Below are 19524 nucleotides of genomic sequence, written 5' to 3' on the forward strand. Positions count from 1 at the left end.
ATTTCGATTTATTCTTGTGCATAGAAAATTTAACAAACTTCAATAAACTAAGTTTCTTTTCATGAATTGCCGGTCTGTGGAACACAATACCACACCACAGCTTCTTGGTTGACTACAACATAATCGTTTTCAAGTCTAATGTGTACAAATTCTTGTTAAGCCATCCTCTTAAATAATCAAATTCTGCCCAGTTTCAACTATCTTTATCAATCCTTATGGTGTTGCTTCACTATCCACCTCACAAACTCAATCATGCTTAGCCTTGAGTGGCCTATGGGCCTTGACTTAAAGTAGTATTCACCTAGAGTGGGTTGAGCCAGCTCGTCCCATACAACACACAGTGTCCTGAGCAAACGCATGCCACACACGATGGTCCATGATGGAGAAGATTGTGATCAGCAGCCAGTTTCAACGCCAGCAAACGCTGTAAACCTGTGGACCGGAAGTAAATTCAATATTGGCTTTGAAGGCGTGTAACTACCTCTTCAGCTGACCTCCTGAGCGTTTGTGTTAATCTTGGAGTGATTTGGTGGTTATTGCTTCATGAATGAATGAACTGATTTTCAGCGTGGCCAAACCAATGAAGTCTCCTTTTTAAAAGAGCTTGGTTAAGGGAGGGGGGGTGATCCTGCACTGCATCCCAATTTGTGTAATGGGGACAAAAGAATTTGGTAAAGGTAGTATAGGTCAAAAACTAATAATCTTTGGAGCTTTGCAGTCATAGAGGTATTTAGTTCTCTCTCACTGCAAGAACTGTGACACAAGAGTTAGAAAGTGCGAATGAGTAGTCAGCGCCCCAGAGGAGGGGGCACTCTGACCTGCAAAAAGTGCCTGAGCAACGCCGTTGGCATTCCCTGGTAAGGGCGCCCCAAGCAATTAGCAATAAACTTCTCCCTTCTCAAAGAGAGAAAGTAAAGCCTGGATGGGTGGACCTCCTAGAACTGCACAGAACATAACTCCCATGTAAAATCAACAGGGATCGGATTATTGCAGGACTGGTTTGATCTTTGTTGATGTTTGGGGCTCAGGATAAAGATCCTTGGCTGGATTCGCAGTAATAGGTATGGATTGTATGAACAAGCACCTGCTGATAAATCCGGATTTTTGCTTTGAGCCTTGATAGGCAGTGATTCGTTAGTATATGAAAAAAAAAAAAAAAAAAAAAAAGAAGCTGCTTACATATGGATACTATCTTCCTTTTGCGGCATAAATTTGCAACATGCATGGCATAAGTAAATGAAGCATTTTTCATTGCTGTGAAGGCATTCACGTTTTGCATACGGAGATCGCTTTTTTTTTTTTTTTTTTTTTTTTTTTTGTTGGTGCTAAAGCTCTTTTGTTTTTTTTACACCTACTGTGGCGCGTGTTCACCTGAATCTATTATTAAGAATCGCGTCGATTTGGAATTCTTAACCTTGTTCTTGTAGAGGAATGCAACACCAGGGGGGAAAAAAAGAATGAGAAAAAAAAAAAATTGATAAATTTGTGGAAAATATAAAAATTTTAAGAAACATTGATGAAAATCAATCGCAGAAATATCCGCAGTATAAAAAAAATATCCGAGATGAAAAGAAATAGAAACAAAGAATCCATTTTATTTTTTTACCTTTCTGTTGTTCAAATTCCAGTATTTTGAAACATACAATTATGTATGGACCAGCAGGCCGCCCGATGTTGCCCGGTCACCAAATATGTATAAAAATTATATTTTAATTAATGCAGATTTCGTATTTATTATTAAAAAGTTAATTCTCAGTCGATTATTATATTGAATCTAATGTTTTCGCAATTTCAAAAGTAAAAAAAAAAAAAAAATGACTTGTGTGCCATCAGTTAGAATCGAAACCAAAACCTTATCTGTTAGTGTATGAATCTGTACATATACCTTTAAAAAATAACGTTGTTTAACCTATGACTTCAAAATATAACTTCAAAATATGACTTCAAAATATGACTTCAAAATATGACTTCAAATTATGACTTCAAATTATGACTTCAAATTATGACTTCAAATTATGACTTCAAATTATGACTTCAAATTATGACTTCAAAATATGACTTCAAAATATGACTTCAAAATATGACTTCAAAATATGACTTCAAAATATGACTTCAAATTATGACTTCAAAATATGACTTCAAAATATGACTTCAAAATATGACTTCAAAATATGACTTCAAAATATGACTTCAAATTATGACTTCAAAATATGACTTCAAATTATGACTTCAAAATATGACTTCAAATTATGACTTCAAAATATGACTTCAAAATATGACTTCAAATTATGACTTCAAATTATGACTTCAAATTATGACTTCAAATTATGACTTCAAAATATGACTTCAAAATATGACTTCAAAATATGACTTCAAAATATGACTTCAAAATATGACTTCAAAATATGACTTCAAAATATGACTTCAAAATATGACTTCAAAATATGACTTCAAAATATGACTTCAAAATATGACTTCAAATTATGACTTCAAATTATGACTTCAAATTATGACTTCAAATTATGACTTCAAAACATGACTTCAAATTATGACTTCAAAACATGACTTCAAAACATGACTTCAAAACATGACTTCAAAACATGACTTCAAAACATGACTTCAAAACATGACTTCAAAACATGACTTCAAAACATGACTTCAAAACATGACTTCAAAACATGACTTCAAAACATGACTTCAAAACATGACTTCAAAACATGACTTCAAAACATGACTTCAAAACATGACTTCAAAACATGACTTCAAAACATGACTTCAAAACATGACTTCAAAACATGACTTCAAAACATGACTTCAAAACATGACTTCAAAACATGACTTCAAAACATGACTTCAAAACATGACTTCAAAACATGACTTCAAAACATGACTTCAAAACATGACTTCAAAACATGACTTCAAATTATGACTTCAAATTATGACTTCAAATTATGACTTCAAAATGTGACTTCAAAATGTGATTTCAAATTGTGACTTCAAATTATGACTTCAAATTATGACTTCAAATTATGACTTCAAATTATGACTTCAAAATATGACTTCAAAATATGACTTCAAATTATGACTTTAACTTTAAAATATAACTTTAACTTAGTGCATGTACAGCAAAAAAAAAAAACTGGTATAATTAACTTACGCCAAGCGAAGGTCATTTTTTTTTTTTTTTTTTCAATTTTGATCCCTTAGCAGTTATTTTAACGGCTAAAAAACAAATCGAATTTGTTCCACGGGTCCAAATCCGTTATGTATCAAGTTTCAAGTCTGTAGGCGAAAAATTGATTCGATTTTGGTAGAGACCGTTCCATAAACACAGACAAGGTCACTTTTATTTTTAAAAAAATATAATTTATATATATATATATATATATATATATATATATATATATATATATAATGTGTGTGTGTTAGAATACTTTCATCTTAATATCCACGCAATTATGCAAAATATAGAAACTATGATTAAATAGGATTCAGCATAATAGTGAAATGAAATTACCCATCTTATAAGAAACCATAAAATGAATAATTAATGAATGCTCGTTCTTCAAAGGAATATGCAGATTAGTTAACATTCATGTAGTTGCTCGTATACTCATGATTGAGTATATTCAAAAAGTTCATTTTAATAATTTTTAAATAGAAAAAATAGGCTTTTCATATCAAGGTGAGAGCAAAAAATAAATCAGCTGTATATGTATATAGATATATTCCATGTATTCTCTGTGTATGTTTGTGTGTATGTATATATATATATATATATATATATATATATATATATATATATATATATACGAGCAAACAGTAAAAAAAACATGTTAAAAAAGAGTTAGAAACATATTTAACCTGAAAAGGAAATACTTGATAAGTGGATAGTCCTTAATCCGTTTCGAAGAAATACTTTCCTTCTCATCAGAGGGTAGGAATTAGCAAAATACAGGATCGGATTTTGCATGCAAAAGTATTTGATGAAACAACAAGTCAGTCAAAGATCTTACTTGATAACAAAAAATTGAAGCAGAGGGAATATGGTGAAGAAAAATGTGATTACACGTGAATGGATAGTCTGGTGGAAGATAAATAATCCAGTGACCGTAAAATCCAAATATATAACTTCAAGAAAGTTAATTGAATTTCTATTTGCACAAGTATTATTTATATATATATATATATATATATATATATATATATTAGTGATGGGACGATTACAATTACCAATTCCATGCTAAATTTCTGATTCCAATACAATTATCGATTCCGATTCTTTATAAATCTCTAATTATTTAACTATAAGATTGTCATTTTCTTGTGGAGGATGATTTATCATTTTTAGTTTTACTGGTATTTTACAATCAATGAATATTTAGTAATTTATCAATATTACCAGCAATGGAAGATTTTACTTTAAACAAAATCAAATTAAAAAAAGATAATTAAAAGAGTCAGTTTGGCGTCGGAAAATAGGCATCAATATTTCTGATACCGATTCCAATGCCCCCAAATTTTTCGATTTTTACAATTTCCGATTCTGATTAAATGTCCCAACACTAATATATATATATATATATATATATATATATATATATATATATATATATATATATTAGCAAAAGTACCCGTCGTTGACTGGGTTCAAAAACAGCCTACAGAAAATGGACTCTGATTTATTAAAGTATGATAGGTTATGAAAAGGAAGGGTTGTAAGAGAAAGCTTCGAATTTGAGGGTATCAAAACCAAAGCAAAATATGATGAAAGTAAAAATCAAATAGATAAACCCCATAATTATACCATACCTCTTCACACTGAAACACTTATCATAATATTCTGTGGATCTATATTAAAAAACCTTGTTAAACTTTGTGACATATTTACATTCTATGGAGGTCAGGCGCAAACGAACACCCCATAATTTTATTATACCATATTTCTTCAAACTGAAACATAATTATCAAAGTATACTTACGCAGATAGATATGAAAAGTCTTTATTAAAGTTTGTGCTATATTTCTATGGAGGCCAGGCGTGAACGCAGACCCCACAATTTTATTATACCATCCTTATTTAAGTTAAAACATACTTATCAAAGTATTCTTATGTACATCTATATCAAAAACACTTGTAAACGTTTTTTTTTTTTTTTAATTTTTTATTTCCATACTTTGTGGACCAGGCACGAACGCAGGCCGCACAATTTTATTATACCATCCGTATTTAAGTTAAAACATACTTATAGATGTACATAAGAATACTTTGATATTAAAAACACTTGTAAATGTTTTGTTTTTTTTTCATTTTTAAATTTTTTATTTCCATACTTTGTGGACCAGGCACAAACGCAGGCTCCACAATTTTAATGAACCACCGTTCTGCCAGATCAAACATACCCATTCCTGTGTCTTGATACATCTTCTATAATTATATGTAATCAGTTTTTTAAAATAGTCAACCATATAGGAGCCTATTCGTGACCAGACACACACACACACACACACACACACACACACACACAAACAAAAAACACACACACACACACACAAACACGCACACACGAACAAACAAACACACACACACACACACACACACACACACGAACAAACAAACACACACACACACACACACACACACACACACACAAACATTCAGTTTTATATTATACTAGCATTTCAGCCCAGCATTGCTCGGGTGTATGCTGAGCCAAAAAAAAAAACGTTATTTTTTTTAACTTTGACCCCTATTATGACCCCTGAAAAATTATTGTTTAGGGCTCAAATAAAGTTATTAAGTTAGATCTATGTCCAAGGAATCTATATCGAAAATTTCAAGCGTTTAGACCCAAAATTGGCGGAGGAGTTTGGTAGAGTTCTCAAAGGTCAAATCATTGAACTTTGACCCCTTAATCGCCAAATTTCTGTCCGAAAACCAATCACATCGATTTTCCCAAATCTCAGTACCCTGTATATCAAATTTCGAATCTGTAGGCTTAAAATTGACAGAGTTATTGCTGCGTAGGGAAATGTACACAGACACTTTCACGCACACAAATATATATATATATATATATATATATATATATATATATATATATATATACTAGGAGATATTTTGGAAAGCAAGGGAAGCAATTCATTGACAAAATAGGCAAAGGGAGATAATCTATTTTAGTAATTAGTTTTATAGTCCCCTTTTTTTTTTTATAGTATTATATATACCAGACTTTTTCCTCGATAAAAACAGGCCTGTGAACTTATAATGAGTGCTTTACACAATTTTGCATTTAATACTAACCTCCATGATCATCATCATCATCATCATCATGCATGTTCTGCCTGGTACCGGCATTGACGGCTATTGCTCTCCATCTATCTCTCTCCCTCGAGGCATTTATTAATTCATTGTTGCTCATCAGTTTTGATGTTGTTCATGTGTTCAAACTGCCAATGTATGTTTCTTGCTATCGTCCTCTGGGAAAATTTATCTGTTCCATTCCGATTTTTCTGTAGACATGGCCCACGAATCTCATTTGTCTTTTTCGTACTCTTCTTATTAGAGACCTTTCTGCGTTTGCCATTTCTAATAGCTCTTGATTTATTTTATTTTCTGTCCAGGATATCTTCAAAAATCTCCGCATGAACCAAGTTTCAGTTGCCTCTAGTCTCTTCCTTGTGCTGTTGGTGATTGTCCAGCACTCACAACCGTATAAAAGAACAGACCATACATATGTTCGGAATAAACTACTAACACCCGAAAGTATCCTGTACCTCTATAAAGCCACCATTCGCCCATGTATGGAGTATTGCTGCCACATCTGGGCTGGTGCATCTGCTACTAGTCTCTCGCTCCTTGACAAGGTTCAAAAGAGAGTCGCAAACCTGATAGGCCCTGAACTGGCATCTAAGCTTCAGCCTCTGTCCCATCGACGAAATGTTGCATCCCTCTGCCTTTTCTACAAGTATTTTAGTGGTGAATGCTCTGACGAACTGCAATCACTTGTGCCCCCACGACGTGTGCACCCTCGACAAACCCGACAGGCTGCTAAATCCCACCCCCACACTGTAGAGATCCCTAGATGTAAAAGATCTTTTTACTCCAATAGTTTCTTCCCCAGAACCGCTAGACTCTGGAATTCCATTCCAGGTCCCTGCTTCCCCAACAGTACTGACGTGCAGAAGTTCAAGTGTAACGTGAACCGACACCTTGCTGCCCAAATCCCTACATAGTACCCCAGTAGTTGTTGCCCCTGATAGTAGCCCCCTACACCAAAGTGGCAATTTGCCTTGTTTGGGGTGAAAATGTAATAATAATAAAAAATAAAAAAAAAAATAAAAAAATTTGGTGTCTATTTTAATGTTTCTGTTGGTCATGATTGATGAAAATCTCTTCAAGGCGACTTTAGCTGCGGTTATGCAACTTTATATTTCAGTAGTGCACCTTCCATTGGATGCGGTTCAGTACCCAGATATTTCTATTTATTGGTTCCCTGACAAAAGGAGACTGGACCTGTAAATTCACCCTTGTCTGTGCGTCTGTCCACACTTCTCTTAATAACTACGCTTTGGAAGTTTTTTGAAATTTTGCACCAACATTAAACATGATATGATTAAAAAAGTAACAGAATGAATTTTTCAGAAAAACTCCGGTTGTCCCCTTCCCCAAGGGTGTCTTTCAGGTTAAAAAAGCTAAAATTGACACTTTTGTGCTTATTATAAAATGCCTTGGATTTTTATAAAACTTTCTCAAAAATTGTAACTAACTGATTTCTAAATAATTTTGTTTAGCTATACTTCGCGATAACTCCATTTTGGGGACTATTTTACCATATTTGTCCAAAGATTTTCTGTGTATGTCTATTTAGCAGTTTTGCATGGTGCTGAACTCAAATTTAAATGTGTTAAGGCCTTGGGGACTTTTGGGGCTAAATGGGACTGGAGCAAATAATGGACTTAGTCATTACTTTTTTTTTTTTTTTTTGCATGGTGCAGAACTCAAATTTACATATGTTAATGCCTAAAACTGCACTGTTTGTTCATTTTCACTATGATTTGACGTCCCCTGGGAGCTTTGGGGTCTAAATGGAGGGGAGGGCAAATGCTGAACTTAGTCATTTTTTTATGCCTCGTTCACTGTGCTCTCACGGGGGACCACGCATGCTTCACTTATTTCATTAGTAGTACATTATACTAATCTATATATATATATATATATATATATATATAAAGATGTAATTCTTGGTTCATTAGTTTTATTAATAATCTAAATAACTACCAGACCAATTGCTTCAACATTTTGGTATAATATGTTTACCGTACCCATACATCACGGGGGACCACGCATGCTTCACTTGTTGACTTTAACTGGTACACTGCGACTTTGTATATATGTAATCTCTATAGATCCCTATTAATCTGATACCATATAATATATATTTATTTCGCTGTCCTGCAAAAGTTCATACAAAATCTAAACTAGATCGGGCCAGTAGTTTCTGAAAAAAAGTTGAATAGAAGACATATATATATATATATATATATATATATATAAAGCACACTGCCAGATATATGCTTCCCCTCCTGAAATATTTTTGCTACCCTGAGGAAATGATTTTATGGTGAACAGTCATTCACAACAGTTACCCTCAAAGGAGGAGGTAATCAGTGGGAGGATGGTATTAGGATAAAAGAACATTACCGCCACCTCTCAAAGCAAGATGTAATACCTGGGAGCATTACTCCATTACTTCTTAAAAAGAAGGTAAATCCTAGGAGGACGGGCTTCTGACAATAGAACTCGTACTACACTATGCGTTTAAATAATACAATGATTATTATTTTTGTTTTAAATTCATTTTAAAATACATAAAATGTTTCTGAATTTTTTTAGATCAACGTTTGAACTACTGTTCTCATCTTGAACGTTGTTTTCACAGTGTTTTTTTTTTTTTTTTTTTAGGTAGGCATCCCCACTTATCAAGGCCAAAAGGCCACTCGGGGATAAGGGTTAAAGAGTGTATAGTAGAAATTGGACAATATAGTAATCGTTAGTAATGGAGATTCGGTAAATTTGTTAACAAGTGGGACGGTTCATCAAGAACTTGTTTACGTTAGACTTGAACACAACCATATTGTAGTCAGCTGGAAAGCAGGAAAATGGAAGACAATTCCACAGGCGTGCAGTTCTAAGAAAGAAGCTTTGTTCATCGAATCTACGTCTAGGTTTAGGCACAGATAACGAGTGGGGGGAATTATTGATAGTGTTTTCAACTAGACGAGTGTTTCTTGTGAAAGTTTGGCGAGGGGGTACCATAGATTGAAGCTCAGTCGAACACTTTCCATGAAAATAACGATACAGCAGAGACAAACTCGCAACATCTCTTCTGTGAGATAGAGGTTGCAGGGAAGAGAAAAGGATATCTCCTACGAGACTATGAAGTCTATGTTGAACTCTATCAAGGCAGGATAAGGTATTTCTAGCAGCTCCTGCCCAGATGTGGCAACAGTACTCCATCCTTGGACGTACCTGGCTCTTATATAGATAGAGAATTGCATCAGCAGTGAGATATCTACTGGATCGATAGAAGGATCCCACCATTTTTCCAGCGATCTTCGCAACAGATTTGATGTACATGTTCAATTTAAGATCAGGAGTAAAGGTCAAGCCCAGAAGCTTGTCAAAACATGAGGCCTCCTCAAGACAAAAGCCATTCATTTCAGCTGATGTAACCTCCGATCTTCTTCAGGTCCTGGATATGATCTTAAACTATATCCAATGGTGAAGCCTCAGCTTGCAGGCTTTGGGGAGTGTGGAGCCACCCTTTAATTGCCATTGCTCCCAGGTCCACTCTGACCCGGAGTGGTAGTACCTGTTAGGGTCACAACTATGGGTTAAATAGAATCTGACGTAAAAAAATCGTTCCTCAAAATAACTAGATTCGGTATTAAATAACCTGAAAAAGGTTGATATGCCGTAAAACAAAAACAACTAACCAATATTCCTGGTGCACCACGACGGGTCCCCAACTAGAGCAGGCAAACAAGAGTTTATTTTATTATTGTTTGTTTTGTTGAGGTCAAAGTGTAGTATCTGTTCTTAGCATTTCAGCGATATCAGGCGTTTTAGTTTTACAAAATGACAGTGACAATACAAAATTGCAATGCAGATGACAAATGACGGAACGAGAAATATATTTAACCGACAAATATGTTTTGATAAAGCTGATATCTTTCTAGTATTAATATTCTATTTTTAATACACAACAAATATGAGTCTCGTATTATTTGTATTCATCAGACTACTGTTCTCAACTTGAGTGTGATTTTTCACAACGTTTCGGTCGATGTAACCTCCGACCTTCTTCGGGTGTATCTTGTCGAACTCAGGAATGTTTCTGTCGAACGCAGGAATTTGAACGAAATTTCCGAATTCAACAGAAACATTCTCGAGTTTGACAAGATACATGGAGAAGGTCGGAGGATACATCGACCGAAACGTGAAAATCACACTAAAGATGAGAACAGTAGTCCAATGAAGCCAAATGATACGAATAACCAATCCTCATCTCAAAAATTCAAAAAGGAAATATGAATTTATTAACGTTCAACAACCTTTAATTTACTCTCTCAATCCAGCACATTTTGGCAGACAATTTTCTTTTGTTGCCCTGTTTCTTTTGAATGTTCTCTTTTTTATATGTTGTTTCGCTGACTTCTTTCTTTGAAGAACCACTGCATGTCGAGATTACAAGTTCCTTTCTTGCACCATTACAGCAATGATCATATTTCTACTATTATATAAAAGGAACTTTGTGTGTGAGTTTGTTTTCTATGGATACCAAAACGGCTGAGTCGAGTTTTACAAAATTTCACATAAATGTACGTTATGTATCTGGCAGTGATCTAAGATACGTTTTGTATCGGAATGTCTTTGATAAATATTGATAATGGGGAAAAAATCCGATGAAAGAAGGAACAGGCGATTCTGACCAAAGTTAACACCTTATACAGCCTAACATCACAAGTGCATTTGCAAAGTTTTAGTATAATACAGGGTGACCCAAAAAACGGGCCCCAACTCTAATTAGGCCCCGTTTCTTAGTGTTTTGTCTGAATGAAATGAAACTTTGGTCATAACTAGTTTGTTATATTCAAAACATCACATCAAAACACTAGGGTCTTTGGCCTTTTTTTCTCCGTTGACTGTAAAATGCTCAGAAAAGCAATTGAATGTCCTTTGTTTTTCTTTTTGGTCATCCTGTACAAGCTGAATTACACACCATATAAAACCAATAGTAGATTCCTTGATATGACAGGCGTGTTCGAAATGAATGTTTCTGTTTGGAGCACAATTGAATCATGATACTTGACTTTTGAATTTTAAACTGTAATTCAAGCCATTATATATAAAAATGATTTCAGAAAATCAACAATAGGTCCTCTACAATGCAATGTATGGCAGATTAAGTGGGGAGGCATATGAAGCTTTCTCCCCGTGCACCGCAGTGGGTCCCCAACTAGTTTAGTTAATTAATCGATTTGATTGAAAAATGGGCAATTTCACCAATGTTGATAATAAAATGTGGGAAGGTGAAACATTTGTTCATCATTCAATCCCGGGCAATGTTGAGTCCTGCTGGTGTGTGTGTGTGTGTGTGTGTGTGTGTGTATATATATATATATATATATATATATATATATATATATTTGTAATCCTCCATATACAGTACTGTTTTGTTGTATCACAACTAATCAGTGTAGCTAGACTAGCACCTCTTCTGAGCCGAGGATTAAACCTAGAACAGTCGACAGTTCTACCTATCGACCCATGGGAACGGCGCTCATAAATAACTTCCACAAATGTCTATTCTAAACAAACATTCGCCCACCACTTTTATAGTGCTCAAACCGCTTATTTACAAACAAACAATGAGCCTTGCATTTTTCAGCCAATAAAGTAGCAGGTAAGATTACTTAAGACAGTGCTCTACCAAAAGAGGGGGAGGGGGGTGAAATATATTTGTAGTCATCCACATACAGTACTGTTTCGTTGTATCACAACTCATTAGTGCAGCTAGACTAGCACCTCTCCGAAGCCGAGGATTGAACCTAGTTTTCAGAGAATCAAGACAACAAAGATCGGATTAGCAACACGTAGTGCATTTTCATTAAATTTAATGAAAATACATTGAATTTAATGAAAATACACAACTTGTTGGTATCAATTCGATCTTTGGTGTGTTGATTTTGTGAAAACAAACTATGAATGCTCGATTACAAAAACTGCTAATCTTGAAGCTTACAAATTAAGTCACCTGATATTGACTTAAAATTTATTGCTATATGAACGATTACCGAATTCTCAATTATATGAACATAATAAAATTCGGAATATTATAAATGATATATATATATATATATATATATATGTGTGCAAAAGGATATCGATAGCTAATGTCATGGAATGAACTCTGTACTACGTGCGTGTTGCAATAGACCTCTTCAACCTTCCTCGATGCTATCTTTGTTTATGCCACTCCATTGATTTTCCATAATTTCCGAAAAGATGTCAATCATCTGACACTCTCCTTCAGCATCTTCTCATATTTTGGGCTTGAATGATTTCCACTTTCATTCTAGTTCGGAAAATGGAAGCTTCTTCGGAACACAATAGTTATTCTTACAATGCGGCTGAATCATTTGAGAAGCGACTTGAGGATCATCTCGTCCTTGTTTAGTCGAGAAGTTCACAGCGATGACCTTATCCGACTTCCATGTTCCAAGGATGGAGCACAGGGCTCGAAATATGCTGTATATATTCGTGCATTGAAAAAGTTCTTAAGATCAATTTTTAACTTGAAAATAAGGAATCGTTTATTAACAGATATTCTTGACGTTTTTGAATTTTTGAGATGAGGATTGGTTACATGTATTAGTTGGAATCATCGGACTACTGTTCTCATCTTGGGTTTCATTTTCACAACGTTTCGCTCGATGTAACCTCCGACCTTCTTTGAGTGTATTTTGTTGAAATTGGGAATGTTTCTGTCGAACTCTGAAAGTTGGATGAAATTTCGAGCAGAACCCCTTTATTTACTTCATGGGGGTTCCATGCTCTTGTTCTGTCAGCCATGACTGGATAGAGGTCCTAAGTAATTCGCAAATGTAATTATTATTTTTTTTATTTTTTATTTTTTTTTTTTTTTGGACCCGTGGCAGAGTGGTTAGAGTACTTGGAAAAATCAATTATAAAAAGTCCTTCTCTTGAAGGTTGAAGGTTCAATCCTCAGTGTGGGCGACTAAAAAAAATATAAGACAATAAATAGTTAGTTTAATTTCCCAGATAGACTAAGTTCAACATATCCCAGACTCAACGTTAGAAAATTCACAAAAAAAATTCAACTCTCCCATTGAAAAAAAAAATATATTAACTTACATTGTTAAATAGAAAATGGGGGTCATTAACTGTTTACCATGTAGCTGTTTTGCAGTTTGAAAAACACGATAGATGTTAAATTTATGGCTTTTAGTGGAAAATACCATTTCCCAAATAACAAAATGCAGGTACAATCCAGTTCCTATTTCACTAATATATTAAGTAAATACGGTAAAACTCAGGGATACAGAATTCAAAATTAGTAACAAAGTACAGTATATAATATATGCATGTATATAATCAAATAACATTATAAATAACACCGTAAGTCGGGGAAAATATTGTAATCAAGAGCCGAAAATCATCGTATTCTACATCGTAAATGTAATAAAAACGTATACTAGGGCCACCGTATCTCGGGGTTCTACTGTATATACGAGTTGACTTTCACAAAATACTTAAAACGTTGATTTAAAATAACGATTCGATTTTGGAATTTTTTACATAATTATTACCTTGGATTATTTGGACTGCTGTTCTCATCCTGAATATTATTCTCACAATGTTTATGCCGATGTAATCTCCGACCTTCTTCATGTGGGTTTTGTCAAACTCGTGAATCTGTATGGAATTTGAATTGATGGTGGTAGTTTGCTCTTGTTCCGTCAGCCAGATAGCTTGAATTTAAAAACACCAGTGGGACCTGTGGAAATTCCACAGCAGACGCTGTCATATGAAATAAAGTGATGTTGGCATTCTGTGGATGTTCAACGTAAATATTGACGCCCTGATATTATTGTAGCTCTATCGTTACGATTGCAAAAGTATTTATCTAAGCTAACAGGGACACCTGGCATAGCCCGGTCATAAAATACGCTTAAATATGATATTTTAATTTATGCAGATTTCGTATATATTATTATAGTCAATTTTCTATCCATTCTTATCTATATAATACTAAAAGTCTATGGATCTTGTATGTTTGCAATCAGATTTCCGGTTTTCAACATCCGGTTGCGCATGCGTAAATAGCAACGTCTGCAATCCGTTATTCCAATTCCGGAATTTTTATATCGCTTTTAATACAAACAATTTAATTTAATTTGATCAAATAGTTATTTATATATACAAATAATACATAGATTCATAGATAATTATAATATATATTATAAAATCTATTTATGTATGAATCTATTGATAATATGAAATATTACCCTATACAATTTATGGAAAGAAAACACCTCTCACTTTCCCTCTAATAGATTTCAACACTCCTACTCCCTCTGTTTTCGTTACGTACGCGAGAAATAGTTACGTGTATGTGTGAGAGAGAGAAAAAGGCAGCGATGTAAAACTGGATAGAGTTATCCCCCTTAACTAATGCAGACCTTTTTACTAGAGGGCGTTATTACAAAAAAAATTCTTTTTCTTCTTCCCATGTTTTTTAAAGTCGTCTGCTTACATTTCCAAACGGAAAGCTGAATCGGTAAATGCACACATTTCTATTACATTAAATAGTGTTTTCCTTTACACAATGGGTACTGAATGTTTGCTTAAATTAAATGAAAAAGTTACATTTTATTTTCATTTTCTATTTAAAAAGCCATTATTAACATGTGGAGAGTGTTTTTTTTATTATTCTGTACTTTCAACTAACAATTTCATTTAAAAGATGATATATCAAAATTTGAATTTAACTATAATAAGGATTATGATACCTGTTCAGTGCATATTTACCTATAAGTATGACCAACCACTTATAATTCAGTAACTGTAATTTAAAAAAAAATAACAATTATAATAAACAGAACGACTCATAGAAATCTATCTATATTCTTTTTTCATTTTAATATACTTTCATAGAAATGCTTCTGTTATGTAAAAAAAAAATATTTTCTTTATGCCACAAGTGTCACGCTCATACATGAATTCCATAGCTAATATAACGTACTGACCCAACGGGTCACGGGTGGTCTAGTATATTATAAAGTTGTGATTTCAAAAATAAAAGAAATATATTCATATGACTTGGATGCATCAGCTTGAATCGAAACCAAACCAAAACTTATGAAGAAAAAATAATGTGTGTGTGTGTGTGTGTGTGTATATATATATAAAGCTGGATGTGTGTGTGTGTCTGGTCACGAATAGGCTCCTATATGGTTGACTATTATAGAAAACTGATCATATATAATGATAGAAGATGTATCGAGACACAGGAATGGGTGTGTTTGATCTGGCAAAATGATGATTCATTAAAATTGTGCGGTCTGCGTTCGCACCTGGCCTCCATAGAATGGAAATAGGCACAAGCTTTAATAAAGGCTTTTCATATCTATCTGCATAAGTATACTTTGATAATTATGTTTCAATTTGAAAAAATATAGTATAATAAAATTATAGGGTGTTCGTTCGCGCCTGACCTCCATAGAATGTAAATATGTCACAAAGTTTAACAAGGTTTTGTAATATTGATCCACAGAATATTGTGGTAAGTGTTTCAGTGTGAACAGGTATGGTATAATAAATTATTGGGTTTATCTATTTTATTTTTACTTTCATATTTTGCTTTGGTTTTGATACTCCCAAATTCAACCCAAATTTACAACCCTTCCTTTTCATAACCCATTATACTTTCATAAATCAGAGTCCATTTTCTGTAGGCTGTTTTTGAACCCAGGCAACGACGGGTACTTTTGCTAATATATATATATATATATATAATCTTGAGTTCTTTCAGCTATAATCAAAACAGAAACCAAAACTTTGGAAGAATTCCTGGGAAAATTATTTATTACAAGAAATGGGAGGTCATAACAATTAATCGACAGTCACTCGAAAGAAAAAAGATGGAAGCATGCACACAGAATAACACACACGCTATCGTATTGATGTATAGATCATGCCTCTGACTTCCAATATTCAGGCTGTCTCTTGATTCGTTGGAGATTAAATAATCTGATTATTTATATTCTTATGAATTGGACACTTCAATCCATTTCCAAAACCAGACGGTACATACAGCTATTATTTATACAAGGTGCCTTAAATAAATTTCCAGACTTTTTTTTGTACAGGCATTGAAAATTGTCATAGATTGCTTAAAAAAAATCAGTATGTTATTGCTACAGCAGGAATTGTAATACACCCTACTAAAGCCTGATTGTCACAACTGCTGAATTTCAAAACTGCAATCTGGATGTGAGGACACTCTAGAAGAACGCTATGCAATGAAATTCTGTTTTGGTCTTGGAAAAATGCCACAGAAACGTATGTAATGCTTCAGACTGCTCTTGGAACATCTTATGAGTCGAGTATCAGTTTTTGAGTGGCATAAGAAATTCAAGAAATGCAGGGAATCTGTGAGGGATGATGAGAGGTGTGGGCGGAGTAAAGAAGTCAGAACACCAAAGTTGATTGGCCAAAAAAAGAATTTCATGGATAAGGATTGCCGTATGTCTATAGAGACAATAAGTGCACAGTTTGATGTCTGTGAGAGCTGTACACACAATTATTTACGAGAAACTGAAGATGCAGAACGTTTGTTCAAATGCACCAATCCATAACTACATCCTTGTCACAGACTATTTGACTAAGATGGGCATCGAGACAGTTCCTCGCTTAGTCTAAACCTTGATCCTTGTGACTTAATGTTATTTTTTAAGCTCAAAGAAAACCTTCGAGGCTGTCATTATGAGATAATTGGAGAAATGAAAGAGGCTGTGATGAGGGTTATTGATAAGCTCACACAAGAGGACTTCAATGGGGGAGGGGGTATAATAAGTATATTGCAGCGAGAGGGGATGACTTCCAAGGGGACTAGAGTTTCGTGTGTACTATATCAATAGAAGTTCCCATGCAAAAAAAGTCTGGAAACTTATTGAAGGCATCTCGTTAGGCTGGTTGAATATCCGTGTGTTCCTTCCCTACGTGTGTGGCTCTCAAATGTTCTACCATTTTTTTCGCCAACGGGAAAACGTTGTTATCTCTTTTCATATTATGAACTTGTCGGTAGAGAAAAGAAGAAGAGAAAAATAAACTTGTGTTCTTCATTATTTTCGATGCGAAAATCATCATCTAAAACATTAAGCTCGAATAATGAATGCGTTCGTTAGCGAACATAATTCCATTATGGCTAATTATATAGTTTTAATCATTCATTTTAAAAATTATAATTAGTAGCGTGATTATCTTCTCGTTTAGAAAACGTTTGCGCAAATCTTGAATTTGATTTTCTGATCGCGTCTTACTGTGTTGCCCCCGCGGCGGCGTGTTGTAAACCTCCCCGTCCCCTGCGCATGTTTGAGAACGTGCAGGGATGACACGTGATTGCGTTTTAATCGATGCGTACTTCGTAAAATATTCTGCAGAACTGATGAAATGACACACCTTTCTTTCGCTCATATACTATCGTTACTTCCATGGCAAGTGCTCGTCTGAGCTCGAATCTCTGCCCCCCCCCTCGCCAATCTTTCACGATAAACACCCGTCTAGCTGAAACCACTGTCATTAATTTTCCCAACTCTTTACCTGTGACAAAATCAAAACGTAGATTCCATGAACAAAGCTTCTTTCTTAGAAGTGCACGCCTGTGGAACTCTCTTTTGTCTGCCTGTTTCCCACCTGAATACAACTTCGATATCTTCAAGTCCAACATAAACAAATTCCTGATGAACCGCCCCCTTAAGTAAGACACTTTATCAAATCTCCAATACTAATGATACTACGATACTATCCCATTGATTATTGTACACGCAATAATCCTTATCCCCGAGTGGCTTCCGGGCCTTGATAAGTGGTGACTACCATGTAAAAAAAAAAAAATCTATAATTCATCTTTTTGTTTTTATCTAAAAGATTTTCTGGTGCTAGCTGTCTTAAAATACTGAGTTCCTTACCTAAAATGCACCAAACATTTGTTATCTTTTCCTTTCCTTTTGCAAAACTCAGTCATGCTTTGCAAAGCAAAAATTACAATTTTTCTCTATAAATCAACTAATCTAAACACCGTGAATAAATACAGAGTGGTCGCTAGAAAAGCGGGGAATTTGTCAAATGGTAATTTATTTTTTTTATAAAAGTGGAAAATTCATATTTTTTTTGTTTTTGTTTTTGTTTTTTTAACGTTTCGTTTTGGCTCTAGGACTTTTTTGTTTCCAAGTTACACCAACATTATCAAACTTCGTTAATTATTTTAAAAAATCAGTAACACAGACATTTTGTTAGAATTTTTACCTTTTGATAAAAAAATAATTACCCGACTTGAATGTCAGAGAGTTGCTTTCTGCTGCCCCCCCCCCTTCGGTCCATAATGTGGCAGGGCTCTATATTGCGAGTGAAACAGTCGCATTTGCGAGTGATTTTTCAAAGTGGCGACTAGAAATAATGCAACGCTTATCTTTTGGCGATTGTATTTCTTTCACTGACAATCTTTCAAAGCTCACTACTGAGTGAAAAATATCTTTTCAACTTTTTTTTTAATAAAACGAACAAAGTTAATTTAAACAAAAAAAGTTTAATAGAACAATATACTTTTTTTTTTAACGAAGGCTGTTTCAAAAAAAAAAAACTCGGAAGAAATTAGAATGTATCAACATAAAATTTTCTGTATATGTAAAATTACAATTTATTAAAAAAAAAGTTATTATGCACATAATCGTCACAGAACGAAGATGTCATATTCCAAAAATCACGTGGGTTTGCCTAATAAACGATAATATTTAGTTGTCAAAGGTGAACTAAAGATAAATTTGTCCATAGAGCCCTGTGTGTGGATGTCAAAGTTGAAGAAACTAATAAAACAGATGCAATAAATTTATATAAAATAAAATCTTTAAAAAAAATTTTTTTTTTTAAACCCATTTACGACCTTAAATTTCCCGCTTTTCTAGCGACCACCTTGTATTTATTTGGAGATAGAAAGCATTTGAAGAATAAAAACTTTTTTTCGAAAATAACTGGATTCGGCATTAAATAACCTGAAAAGGGTTGATATGCCGTAAAACAAAACAGCCAAACAAAACACCATCGATAAATATTTGAAGATATTAAAAAATTGAATCATTAAAAAAATTTGTATTTTTATTTAAAATTACTGGATTTAGCATTAACCTAAAAAAAAGGTTGATATGCCGTAAAACAAA

The 19524-nt window shown here is 34.0% G+C and overlaps 1 protein-coding gene across 1 annotated transcript in view; it reads left to right on the plus strand.

The window, feature by feature from the left end:
* The first annotated feature begins 369 nt into the window (after positions 1-369).
* Positions 370-19524, plus strand: part of LOC145247803 (sulfhydryl oxidase 2-like) — a 272044-nt gene continuing 252889 nt past the window's right edge. The window contains exon 1 of the mRNA XM_080109438.1: positions 370-445. Within this exon, the coding sequence (XP_079965564.1) occupies positions 370-445 (76 nt within the window). The remainder of the gene's footprint in view (positions 446-19524) is intronic.

The sequence above is a fragment of the Euprymna scolopes genome, chromosome 26, assembly GCF_053919585.1.
Source record: "Euprymna scolopes isolate OS-2025 chromosome 26, ASM5391958v1, whole genome shotgun sequence".
Taxonomy (NCBI): Eukaryota; Metazoa; Mollusca; class Cephalopoda; order Sepiida; family Sepiolidae; genus Euprymna; species Euprymna scolopes.